This window comes from Pinus tabuliformis, chromosome 1_2 (genome assembly GCF_031772625.1).
Source record: "Pinus tabuliformis cultivar Carrire ecotype Pingquan chromosome 1_2, CPIR1, whole genome shotgun sequence".
NCBI lineage: Eukaryota > Viridiplantae > Streptophyta > Pinopsida > Pinales > Pinaceae > Pinus > Pinus tabuliformis.
In genome coordinates, this window is record NC_142298.1 from 1,014,969,642 (window position 1) to 1,014,984,074 (window position 14,433).

The window sequence follows — 14,433 nt, forward strand, 5'->3', positions numbered from 1 at the left end:
ACATGAGGTTATGAGTTTTGATCTATGCACTTGGCCAATGGCTATGAGGTTCGATGAGGTTCGTCGAACCTCAAAACTTTTTTAAGGTTCGCCAAAATTTGAAACTCAAGGTTAAAGTTCGACAAACCTTGTGACATAGTCATGAAGGAGGTCCACTGAGCGGTTCTGAAGTTGACCCCAATAGTTAAAATTTCTGTTCCATGTTTTCTCTGCTTAATGAATTACAGTTCAGAGGAAATCTCTTCTAAATACCATCTTTCAGATCATTTTATGTTTCCATTAAATTTTATACACAGGTACTAGTTGAAGCATATTTAGACAACTCACCCTTTGCTCTTACCTGCCATTGGCTATAGGACTGTTCATGATTCAAACGAGGTCAGCTTAGCCATGTTTGTACTTTAGTTTGTGCAACTTTCTGTTGACTACTTGTTGCCCACTAGATTCACCTTTGATTCTACCATTGGTTATAGGACTCTTCATGATTCAAAGGAGGTTAGCTTAGCCATGTTTGTACTTTGGAATCTAGATCATGCAACTGTCTATTGACTTCTTATCACCTACTACCTTCAACTTTGATTCTCCTACTTTATATCCTGTATGTGCAGATTAAAAATTTCTTTCAGAAAGATATCAACCATGACTACCTTTAGACCATACTGATTTTCCCTCCTAAGCCTCTCAGTCCAAGTCAGCATTTGTGCATTTTCTCTACAGAACTAATAGCATTATCAAACTAGTGCGTATTCTCAATCTTCATTAGTAAAGCACCCTATGTTTGGTTTTGAATCAGAATCATTATTGTGAGAAAATCCCACCAATTTGAGCTGAGATGTTTGGTGGCAAGCCCTACAGGAAATATTGTGTCTTTAGATGGTGCAAAGCCAATATATCCGTCATCAGAGATTAGAGAATTAGTTACATACAACTATAAAAATCAAGATGATTGCTGATCACAATGGTATTTTGAATAATGATCATAGACAGAAAATATAAAAATATAAGAGTGGGAAATTTCACATATTATGCAGTTATATCAAATAATTTACTGCCAATATATAATCACATTAGCATTTTTCAGATTCAGTTCAAAATCTTATCATGCTCCTTTACAATGCATTCTTTCGAATTGAGACATTGAGAACTTTTCTCGTGAATATTCTAAAGTGGTAACATATAGTTCATAAGCCATTTCACACTTGCATGAACTTTCATTTAACCCCATATTTTCCCCTGCCAGAAAACGTACAAGCAAAAGCGAATGAAAATCAGTTTAAGACAGGGCCAGAAAATTAACAAAAAAAATAGTCCTTTTACTAAGCCTTCTTTCCTTGGAAATGCGAGTCTCCTGATCCCCCACCAACCCTACTTTATTCTCCTGAATATCACAGACTTTTTTTCTGATGGAAACGAATTTAGGACTGAATGAATGAAAAAACTTGAGAGTAAAAGTCCTTCAAAAAATGTCTTGTTAGACCACCGATCTAGTATCAAGGTATGACAGGATAGATCTGATTTAACTACGCAAGGAAGCAAGATACAATCCGAATCTTCAAGAAATGTATGAGCAGCACCATGACATAAGGTACTGGACTCCATTGGATACAAGAACCTTCAATAGCGAATTCACAAGCAGAAATTCATAAAGTCCACCAAGGACAATCTACATATAAGAGAAATCACTGACTAAAATCCATGATCTAAAAGAAGCATAACATTCATATAGGTCAACGTAGCAAATAGCATTCATTCATGTAGGGATATTTTTGCAGTACAAAGATCCAAAAGGTGAAGGTAGCAAATACCTTAAATATCTAATAAATGTGTGCCTTCGATCAAAGTTTAAACCTTAGAAGCAGTAGTTGATAAGGATAACTAGGCTATTGAATTTGTTGACACCTAATCTTTGGGATTAGGTAAATCCATGTAAATATTGTAAATAGAAAATAAGGAGAATTAGAAGATGAAGAGACACTGGGAGATGAAACCCAAGAGTCTCTCCCTCCATGTATATATATATGATCAATCTTAATGCAAGAACACAATTCGATTTGAGGAGTTACCTCCTAGTCTGATATGGTATCAGAGCCAGCCCCTTTTTGGCTTCCTTTCTGCCCTTGTAACTCCCTCTTGCCTCTGTTCTGCATATTTTGCAAAACTGACAACTCTGCAGTTCAAAAAATCTCTCCACTCTCCTGCTCTTCGCTTACCACCTTATCGACTCTGCATGCAATAAGAATGACAAGTAATACACCAGCCTAGCACATGGGTATGCCCAAATGTCCGACTCCTCACACCTCTATTATGTCAAATAAGTTGAATGCCTCCTTGAATTCGGAGATCCGCTTTTCTGTGAGCTGCTCAACGATTCTGGTTGCTTCCATCGCTGAGGAATATCACCCAACCCATCGATCAGTATAGTGATTGCGTAGCCTCACAGTGCTCTACGCTAACACATTACAGTCCCCAATTCTTTTGTTGTGATACAATCATGCCGGGGAAACTCTAATACTCTCTATTGCACCATGACCATGTATGCACCATGTGATTCGTGAGAGTGAATTTCTCTGTGTGATCTTCCACTAGCATTCACTGATTTCACAGGAGAAGGCACCATTTTCCAGTTTGGTCAAGAGAAGCACACCTGCATCTTCGCTTGGCGACACGCTCTCCCACGGCTCTGCAACTGCAGGCACCTTTCCTGTGTTGTCATATATATTGTTAAATATGTATTTCAGTGCCATCTGAGGAGTATATCAAGGTTGGATGCTGAATTTTATGGCTCACTGTATCTGCATGCATTTTGAGAAATGTTATATGAAGGTTCGAGATGCCTAACAAGCTAGGAATGATTGAGACGCTACATCGAAGAGCCATGAACACCAGAAATTATGTTGAATCTGGAGGACTGAGTTGCGTGGAGGTCTGAGTTGCCATACCTTTTTTAAAAAGACTGGTCAATAAATCTTCTCTTTGGACCGAATGGTATGTTGACTGATTTCTTCAAAATCTTCTCTTTGGCTGGTCGATATATTGAATGACAGAGGTGTGAAATTGTTGTATGGTGAATGTATTGGTTGGTATAGTGTGACTGGCACTTAATTCGATGGCATGCATGGTTTGAATAATGTTTTTTAAAGGCTACATATGTTATATAATACATATGAATAGTTTATGAATGGCATGAAGTGCATACATTAAGTTGGAAAATGCATAGGTCGAGAGGTGATATATTATAAAAATATTGACTTGGTAAAGTGAAAAGTGGAGTTTTAACATGTATATAATTAAATCAATCTTTTACTCAAGAAGATAAAGGCTACATTATTTTGAAAATAAAAAGCACAGTCCTCTTTTTTTTTAAGAATGCATTCACTCATATCTATTGTGGGAGTGGTTCTCACAGGCAAGGAGAACTATCCTGAATGGTCCCGGAAGATAAAACACATTCTCGTTTTCAATGAGTTGTGGAAAGGGGTTTGTGAAAAAGAAGGAGACAATGCACCTACAAAGCCCACTTAAGATAAGGAGCTTGCCATTTGGGAAAACAAGAACAGCAAGGCCTATGCCTTAATTGCAGCATTAGTAAATGAAGAGGCGAGTCACCATATTTCTCCATTTTCAAATGCCTTTGAAGCCTTAAAGAAGTTGAAGGAATTGTACGACTCACACATTGAACTTGAAGTTGTTCAATTGATGACTAGGTTGTTCAGTCTTGAGTTGAAAAACGATGACCCTCTGGCCTTAGCATCAGAAGTAAGATCCATTATGCATGACCTAAAAGTCACTAGTGTTGAGATAGATATTCCTCTCATAGCTTATGTCAAGGCACTATATCCTACCTATTCACATCATCTTGAGTCATTGCAAGCAAGTGGAAACCTTAAGGAGATTACCTTTGCCTCCCTTGAAAAGAAGTTTGTTGAGAGAGAGAAGGCTTTTGGGAAGAAGACTGCTCCTCAATCTTCTGAAGAAGTTGTGTGTCTTGCACATAAAGAGAAGAATCATGCAAAAGATTCTTCTATAGGAAGATGTGGCTGAAGAGGAAGAGGAAGGAGGAATTTTAGAGGTAGGGGGGTAAATAGTTCCAAGGAGAAAATTTTGATCTCCATTGCATACGATGCAATAGAGATGGACATGATGCTTCCACTTGTAAGTTTCCTTGGGACCGAATTGAGCAGGAAAGAAATGAAGGGAAAGGTAAAACAACTAACAAAGGGAAAGGTAAGGCACCCGAATCCGCTCATTATGTTGTGGCACATTGCAATATTGGAGTAACTGAAGACTTGTTCAATGCTTCACTTGCTTCATGGAAAGATGATTGGTTGCTCGATTCAGGAGCAACTTGCCACATGACTTTCAAGAGAGTTTTCTTTGAAGAATTAAGGGCTTGGCACCATCAGGCTCAAACTGTTTGGTCTTCCATACTTTCTTCTACATGATGTTCTATACCTCCCAAAGTTGAGGAGAAACTTGTTGTCTTTGGTCCACATCTGCCAGCAAGGACACTCCATTCATATATTTGATGGCAAGGTCGAGGTCAGAAAAGCATCAAATCACTCACTTGTCATGACAAGGATAGAAGAAGAAAGACTTCTAAAGCTGCAAGGTACCTCTGCTCATGCACAAAACTTTTCATACAGTTCTCACTATGATGAAGGTACATTTCCATCAAGTCTTTTATGGCATGCTAGATTTGGACACTTGAACTATGATAGCCTTTGTTTGTTGAAGAAAAATGGTGTTACTGGTTTGCCTACAATTCCTAGGAAACTTAAGCAATGTGATGCTTGTATCTTAGGAAAGCACAACAAATAGTCTTTTCATGATTCTCATTCCAGAGCACATAGAAAACTTGAATTCATTCGTTCTGATTTATGTAGTCCAATGTGTTAATTTTAGGTATGTTCTATGCTTAGAGCAATTTATTTCAATTTTTCCATTTAGCTCAATAGTTATTCCAGATTAGCAATCACATCAGCATCATATTAAATTGCAGATCGAACATAAACATAAACATCAGAAGACAAGCCAAGACAAGAGGACACAAGATGTAGCGCCAGCCAGGGACAAACCCCAATGTGGAGAAACCCTTGATCAATTCTTCTTATATGTTCTTCAATAGTTCAGCAGATAGAGAGAGATAGTACATATACATCAGCAGTCAACATTTTGACTTATCATAATAAGAGCAAAGATCATCTCCAAGAAGATGATACATGAGGTAGCTGAACTCAGTTGAAGACATGATGCTTCAATTGATTCTCCAAGGTGACTCCATCACCATGCTGCACCTATCATTGTGTTGCATCTCATCATCATGTTGCACCTCACTGTGTTGTACCTCATCATCATGTTGTACCTCATTGTGTTGCACCTCATCATCATGTTGTACCTCATTGTGTTGCACCTAATCATCATGTTGTACCACTGTCACTAAGCAACTCTCAATCACTGAGCTGCACCCAATTATTATGATGCACTACACTGTTGTCTCTGACACCTTGCTGCATTTAACTGTTGCATGAAGACATGTAGCATCCAACCATGTAGCTACATCATACATAGTGTTGTACTATGCATCATTATGTTGCACCCTTTTTACAGAATGTTGCACTATGCGGCATACTATCCATCACTGTATGTTGATTGCACTATGCTGCACTATGTATATAGCTGTCATATACTATGTTGTCTATGTCACAACATTCATCACATCAAGCTGCACTCCTTTGGGGTATTCAACACTCCATGTTGACCCAACATGTGGCTCCCACAGGTTGTTCCGAGTTTGATCCAAATCTGGTCAATATCCTTGACCCAACGCACCTCTAAGACTGTTTCAAATCTGCTTCACACTTTGTTGTTCGTCACTGTTCTAGTTAGGGCACTTGGGCATACTGCTGCAACCCTAAGTTCCTCTCAACAATCCTCGAACAGCACTTCAAAAACTGCGGACTAAGCAAGGAGAGATGCTCCTCCTCCACGTTGAAGGTAAGGGCTCAAGACAGCCCTCAAATCTACCCACGCTAGATTTTAGTGGTATGGCATGTGGCCTACCACAAAACACCACTGCTGCTCACGACACCCTCCAACAATGGTACAAACCATCTGTTAGCCTTTAAACAAGCTAGCGTTCAGCTCCCAAGGCCTCGGCCTAGCACAACAAGCATCACGGCTTCCTACAACAGACTTCAGACTTTGTTCAACCCATGAAATAGTCCTCCAACCCATGCTGCCCTAGCCTCCCATGTTGTGGCCTAAAAACAAAGATCTCCCTTTAGACTTGCAGCTAGGGCTATGGCTTGAATGCACAGCAGTTTAGGGCATATAGTAAACCCTTATAGGACAGCGAGGAAGCCTACTTCAATCTCCTTCATGACAGCGGTGAGGGTCTCCCTTTGGACAACGTATTAGACAAGGGTTGTCTTCTATGACAACGAAGAGGATTAGGGCATGTCTGCTTCTTAATATGACAACGTCCTGGATCTATGCATAGGGCTTTCATGAGCTAGGGCATCATCCTCTAGGACTGCGTTTTTCCCTTAGAGATTCTTCTTTCCACTAAAACCCAAAACAAGTGGAGAAGAAGAAATCTCAAGAGAGTTGTGTGTACAAATGACTTGCAAGGCACTTGTATTTATACTAAAACGTGGAGCACAAGTGGGGGCAGTTTGGTTGCTGACTGACCTTGACGAATTGTCCCATAACACAAATAAATTCATATCTCCATGAATACTTATCGGAATCGGATGATCTTTAGATCAACCCTACACCTCTCGATGAGAGGAATCCAAGAAAAATATCAGCTGCCATAAATAAGAAGACCCACATGGAGTTTGGCCCTAGTTGCCAATTTTGACACAATGCATGTTCCTTCTGCAAATGTTAATAAATATATGATGGCATTTATTGATGACTACACCAGAATGTGTTGGGTTTATTTATTGAACAAAAAATCTGATGCTTTTGAAACACTTAAGAACTTTCATGCATGGATTGAAAATGATGTACAATCTCATATTGGCTCTATTCGCACCGATAATGGAAAAGAGTACACTTCAAATGAATTTGAAAACTATCTTCGTTAGCATGGGATCAAACATCAAACAATCGTGCCTTATAATCCCCAACAGAACGGAGTAGCAGAAAGAATGAATAGGACAACCTTAAATATGGTACGTTCCATGATGTTTTTCAAGAATGTTAAACTGATCTTTTGGGCTAATGCAGTTCTATGTGTCGTGTATATAAAAAATAAGTGTCCATCTAATGCTATCAAAAACTAGACTCCCTATGAAATGCGGTATGGCCACATTCCTTCAATGAGGCATCTCAGGGTTTTTGGTTCCACCTGTTATTCCTTGATACCTAAGGAACAAAGAAACCAACTCGGTGCAAGGAGTCGCAAATCTATCTTCTTGGGGTACTCAAATATCGAGATGAAGTGAACAAGAAGTTTATAATATCTAGAGATGTGATATTTATAGAATCTTCCAAGACTGACAATGTTGTTGAGCAGTAGCCTAATTGCTTGGACAGATTCGGACATGCAAAATCTTTTCAAGAATTTGATAATGAGATTCCACATCTTGAAGGGGGGAATCCTATACTAGATCAATCTATGGAATCTTCTTCTGAAGCACTCTCTCCCCACATGAAGCCCCAGCCACTGATGATACTTTGAGTGATGTGATTGACAAAATTGGGAGACTAAATCTTGATTCAGCCCCATCTAAGTCAACTAAGCAGCCTAGGCCATCTCAGAAAGATCCTCCAAAATGGCTGACAAAGACACTTGAAAGTGTTCATCCTGATGAGGTTGGAAAGACAGGAACAAGAAGCTCAACCAGACAAAATGGAGGTGATGTAGACGATTCTAATTCACTTGTTGATATGGATGTTTCTTATGATTGTGAACTGAATTTGTCTACAGATTTTGAACCAACTTCCTTCAAAGAAGTCGCTTCTCATGATGAATGGAAAGAAGTGATGCAGAAAGAATATGATGCCTTGATAAAGAATGGCACCTGGAAGCTGGTTGATCCTCCATTGGGAACCAAACCAATAGGCTACAAGTGGGTCTACAAGAACAAGTATAAAGTTGATGGCTCACTTGACAAGCACAAAGCCAGGCTTGTGGCAAAAGGTTTTTCACAGAAGGAAGGGGTCGACTATGAGGAGACTTTTGCCCCCACAACAAAATGGGCTACCATCTAGACACTCTTTGCCTTGGCAGCACAGAATGGTTGGAAAGTCCATCAAATGGATGTAAAAACTGCTTTCTTGAATGGAGATCTGAAAGAGAATGTTTTTATGTCCCAACCAAAAGGATTTGTTGTGAAGAGTCAGGAACATAAAGTATGCAAGCTTGAAAAATCCTTGCATGGCCTCAAGCAAACTCCGCGAGCCTGGTACGAGAAGTTAACTGAGCATATTCTGAAACTCAATTTCAAACATTATGATCTTGATGATGAAACTTTGTTTGTCAAAAAAGTTGGCAAAACAGTTGTATATCTTGAGGTGTATGTAGATGATCTTGTGATGACAGGGAACAGTGAGAGCTATATTGCATCCATAAAGAAGGAATTGAGGAAAGGTTTTGAAATGACAGACTTGGGCTATGTTCACTACTATCTTGGTATTGAAGTAACTCAACATCCGAAATTTATATTCTTCTCTCAGAAGAAGTACATTGGAGATTTATTGAACAGATTTGGCATGACTGAGTGCAATCCTTTAACCACTCGAATGGAACAAAATTTAAAGCTCACATCCACTAAAGGAAAAGAATTCGAGGATGCAACAAAGTATAGACAGCTCGTAGGAAGTCTCAACTACCTGACTACTGCCAAACTAGACATTTCATTTGTTGTTGGAACCCTCTCTAGGTTTATGCAAAAGCCTTGCAAGAGACATTGGTTTGCTGCAAAAAGAGTTTTAAAGTACTTGAAAGGAACTCAAGACTTTGGACTTAAGTATACACAGGTGGGCGACTTCAGCTCAATTGGATACTCTGATTCAGACTTCGAAGGAGATAAAGAAACTAGGGTATCTACTTCAGGTTATGTTATGAGTCTTGTATCAAGGGTTGTCTCCTAGAGGTCACGCAAACAATCAGTTCCAGCGGATTCCACAATTGAGGCCGAATATGTGGCAGCAGCTGAAGCAACAAAGGAAATTGTGTGGCTCAAAAAAATTTTGGAAGATTTGCAGGAGAAACAAGTGCATTCAACTCCTCTCATGATTGACAACACTTCTGCAATAAAGTTGGCCAAGAACCCAAAGTTCCATGATCGAACAAAGCACATCAATAAAAAATACCATCTGATTCGACATCATGTTGAGGCCAAGACAATCCACCTACGCCATTGTTCCATAAATGAGCAAATTGCAGACATCTTCACCAAAGCGCTTGGAAGATAAAAGTTTGAAAGATTCAGAATGATGCTTGGACTCACCAACATCCCTTCAGATTAAGGGGGGAATGTTGACACCTAATCTTTGGGATTAGGTAAATCCATGTAAATATTGTAAATAGAAAATAAGGAGAATTAGAAGATGAAGAGACACTGGGAGATGAAACCCAGGGGTCTCTCCCTCCATGTATATATCTATGATCAATCTGAATGCAAGAACACAATTCGGTTTGAGGAGTTACCTCCTAGTCTGACAGAATTGAGCATGTTGGATCCTATTTGGAACTTGAATGTTAATTTTCTGGGTCAATTGAACTCTTTACCAGATCTGCTTTACAATTAGGTCAACTGAATTTTCATGGGGAGCAAGCACAGCAAGTTTCGAACCTGGGTCATAATTGCTGCAAACACTCCAACATGTCAAAAGACCACAAAGCGACAGACTTTTTGAAACTTGAATCTTGCTTCACGTATTTAATGTTTCATCTATCAAGCATTCATATTAGCATAGATTCATCTTGATCATGGATCTGTTAAGTGTCTAAAGTGATCAAATATTTCTAGTGAAGATATTCTATGCTTAAGGATAGGGGTTAAGATGGATCTAAGTTTCTGTGTGTGTCAACAGAGAGCATGAAGTAATGGATATACCACCACCTGAGCTGTAGACTACCTCACTTCCTTTGGTGCAATTATGGATGCTCTAGATATCTTCTACATAAATTGTCAATGTGATTCTACCAAATAAAACTATATGTAAGACATGCATTCTCATGAGCCTTGAAATATTGTTTTCCGCATAAGAAAGAAAAAGCAATCAAAGCCTCAAAATCTACCTAGTTCAAAATTCAAATTGAAATCTTCTGTACAACAGAAATGATGGTAGATCTGTTTGTTTACACAGAATTCATTGAAATGAATATTTAAGTTGGATAATGCTGAAGTGCAACTTACTAGGGTCAATGGATAAGAACTCCTCATTTACTGACAATCCATGTTTTGATTTAGTGGCTTCTTCATCTGGCACAGCTGCTACTTCATGAGTACTTATCTGTTTTTCCTCTTCCTCTGCTGCATCAATGATCTTGCCACCTGACACATCTTGAAAACCAGCTTAATTAGGTCATCATTGCTACAAGCACTTCAACTTGCCACTAGATCTCAATGAATCACATATTTAATTTTTCATCCATCAAGTATTTATAACATAGATCCATATTGACCCCAATTTTATTAAGTGTTAAAACAGATAGAAAATTTCCAGTTGCAGATATCTCTACACTTACAAATAGGGCTTAAGATGGATCTACACTTACAAATAGGGCTTAAGATGGATCTATGCATGTGTGTGTAAAGAGAGAGCACGAGTTAATGGGTATCCCCCCCCAACCAAACCAGGCCCTTATGGATGCTCTGATAGTTTTCTATTTTTAACATAAATTGTCCATTTGATTCTACCAAGAAAAACTATATGTAAGACATGAACTCTCGCTAGTCTTGAAATATTATTTTCTGCATAAGAAACAGTACGCAATCAAAGCCTCAAAATCTGTCTAGTGCAAAGTTCAAATTGAAATTTATGTACAACAGAATGATAGTACATCTGAATGTTTACCCAAAGCCCATTGAATGAATATGGAAGTTGGATGATATTCAAGAACAACTTACTAGTGTCAACGGCTGAGACCTCCTCATTCACTGAGGATCCATGTTGTGATTCAGTGGCTTCTTCATCTGGCATGGCTGTTCTTTCACGAATACATCTCTGTATTTCCTTTTCCTCTGCTGCATCAATGTTCTTGCCAGCTGACACATCTCGAACACCAGCTTAATTAGGTAAACTGTAATATCATGGGGACAAGCCCAGCAGGTTTTGAACCTGGGTCATCATTGCTGCAAGCACTCCAACTTTCCACTAGACCACAATGGGACAAACTCTCTGACACTTGAATCTTGCTTCACATAATTAAAATTTTCAATCACCAAGTTTTCATATTAGCATAGATCCATCTTGACCTCGGATCTATTAAGTATCAAAAGGGATAAAAAAGTTCAGATGTAGATCTCTCTCCACTTAAAGATAGGGGTTAAGATGGATCTACGATTTTATGTAGAAAGAAGTACTAAGTAATGGATATCCCCGCCAAGACTGGAGAACAAAGTAATAAATACCCCCAACTCAGGCCGTAGAGCACCTCGCTTCTCTAGGTGCAATTATGGAAACTCTATTTTTTTTCTTTCTAATTTTAACATAAATTTTCCACACCAAAAATAACTATATGTAATACATGTATTCTCATTAATCCTGAAATATTATTTTCTGCATAAGAAACAATATGCAATCTCAAAATCTGCCTAGTGCAAAGTTCAAATTGAAATGTTCTGTACAACGGAGACGATAATCGATCTGATCGTTTACCCAAACCTCATTGAAATAAATATGAAAAGTTGGATGATGCTCGAGAACAACTTACTAATGTCAATGGATAAGAGCTCCTCATTCGCTGATGATCGATGTTTTGATTTCGTGGCTTCTTCATCTGACACCAATGCTCTTTCAGGAGTACTACTCTGATTTTCCTTTTCCTCTGCTGTAGTAATGGTCTTGCCAGCTGACACATCTAGAACACCAACTTCGTGTGCTGATTTTTGCTGATTCTCTTCAGATTTCAAGGCTGAAAAAGGTTGATCAACCTCTACAGGAACCAAAGTATCCTTATGTATCACTGCATCTTCCTTCGACTCCGAGCCTAAATCATCTTTAGGGCCTTCTATTGAAGGCGTTGATTTGGGCATATCCTCGACCTTGGAACCAACAGAACCAACGCTAGGCTCTTGAGGATTCTGATTATCAACACTATCTTGCTCTGTCTCACCACAGACATAATCAGCTTCATTATGCCTAGTCAAGTGTTTAACAATGTATATGCAATATATATAGAAGTATCAGGCACTATCAGAAACATCTAAAGCACAAAAAACAAACGGTACCTGCATCAGCTAACACAGTTCTGTTAGGCATCTCATTACCCATCTTGGCAAACCCAATATCTGATTCAACACTGTACTAACAGGTGATGTACAGTTGTGGCAGGTTGGGCTACAGATTCTGGGTCTGTTGGATATATGGAGTTCTATTCACAACAATCAAGATTGTAAGAGAAATCCCATACAATGACCTATTGCTATCAATTTTGCTGTCATGGGTCGTCACTAAAAAGTCCCTCCATGTTTTCTAATACACAAGCTGGGCCATATGTAGCTGGAAATCTGTGGTAGAAGTGGAAGGATCAATAGGATGTGACACAGATGGGTCCAGCGTACCATGAATTCTATTTCAAAATTCACAAACTATAAGTACGGGAAATAGTAGGACAACACCCCATATACTCGAGTCTGTTGATATACATGCGTACTGACAGAGTTTGAGGCTGGCTAATAATAATAATAAATCAACTCTATGATACACAGATGTTCTGGAAACCATACATTGGAGTCATGATTGCACAAACACTGTTGTAAGTGCTGTTGTATTGAGGAGCAGAAACCAAGATGAAGCAATTCATATTTTAAAATAAGATTAAGCAACAACCAGTCATGAAGATGTAATTCAAAGCACTGTAAATGTTTAGTAAGGTGGCGCAATCTATTGATAATGCAGAAAAATATCTTCATCATGAACATTTGGCTTTCTAAATGAAAAATTATTCAAATATTTTTGAGTAGTCAGGAAAGGAAGTATGTAAACGCTGACAGAAGAATACAGTTTTAACTCTTGACAGGTTGGAGAAAAACTTCGGAGCTTTTTGTTGGCACAGATAAAGAGGAGGATGAAAGACCAAAATCGAAAGTGTTTTTGGAGGGTAACAGGACTACTGATTTATTGCCACCCAACATAGGGAATTGAGCATGTGGGTCCTTAATTTAGGCCCACAATCCACTTATTTCACATATGCTCATCATTATAAAGATGTAGATTTCTTCTTCTCTGCCATTGCCGTGATCTGTTTCTCTTTTAAATGACTGCACAGCTATCAACTTTTTTTCTTCCAGTTATATTATATAGATCAATGGGACTCATCTCTAGAGTGTCCACTTATATTTTTTTAACTTCAACGGCCTTCGATTCTTGCTTCTTGAGAAAGGAAACCTTGTTTTGTTTGAATTACTGTTATAGGATCATCTTCATCTGTACAATGTGTATAAATATCCCTTTCACACCCAATATTACGACAATTATATATATATACACACATCATCTAAGCTATATATATATAATTACATACGTGCATGCCTCTATGATTAAAACCCTTACATGAAGCATAAAGTTATAACTATCTCAATTATGCAGAATATAGTTTTATGGGATGCTTACATGTGAAGATATAGGGTTACTGATATCAATTAAAGAATTTGTACGTTATTAAGGCTCTGAGTCATTAAGGTTATGAGTTATGAAATCACTCGTGGGACCTAATGCTAAAGTGAGAAAATAAAAAGTTGTTGTTTTACTCGATCTCTCTGCACACAGTTTTATAATTTTGACAAAAAGGTATTTAAAATGGTTTACTGTAGAATATACAATCCTGAGTGTAAAATATACATTTATTTAATAGAAATTTAATTTAAAAGTTTTACCATTTATTTAATAAAAGTTTAATTTTAAAGTTCTGCAATTTAACAATTTATATAACTTTTTATATTAAATTATAAAATTTACATTTTTTTAGTTTTTTAAGATTTTAAAATAATTATAAGATGTTAAATTCATTATTTAAAATAAAATAAAATAGATTTAATAATAATAAATGATTCTGAATAAAAACGATTGCTTTAATAAAAGTAAAATATTTTAATTGTTTTTAATTAAAATTTAAAAATTTTGTCTACCGGACATAGAATAGATGGTGATGGGATGCATTATTAAGTTACTCTGTGATGTAGTGGTTATCAGTTCAAAATTTTGTGGGAAAAAAGTTAGGGATGTTAAGGTTTGATGTGGTAGTGCGATCCG

General features: G+C 37.8%; 1 protein-coding gene across 2 annotated transcripts in view; it reads right to left on the reverse strand.

The window, feature by feature from the left end:
* LOC149209553 (uncharacterized) overlaps positions 1-13,075 on the reverse strand; it is a 104,421-nt gene extending 91,346 nt beyond the window's left edge. The window contains exons 1-4 of one of the 2 annotated variants that reach the window (XM_089396394.1): positions 12,411-13,075; positions 11,894-12,286; positions 11,088-11,225; positions 10,374-10,511 (exon numbers count right to left, since the gene is read on the reverse strand). In XM_089396394.1, the coding sequence (XP_089252520.1) occupies positions 10,374-10,511; positions 11,088-11,225; positions 11,894-12,286; positions 12,411-12,453 (712 nt within the window). In that variant the 5' untranslated portion in view covers positions 12,454-13,075. Of the gene's footprint in view, positions 1-10,373; positions 10,521-11,087; positions 11,226-11,893; positions 12,287-12,410 lie in introns of both variants that reach the window. The other variant, XM_089396393.1, reaches the window with a different exon arrangement.
* Between the last annotated feature and the right edge of the window lie 1,358 nt (positions 13,076-14,433).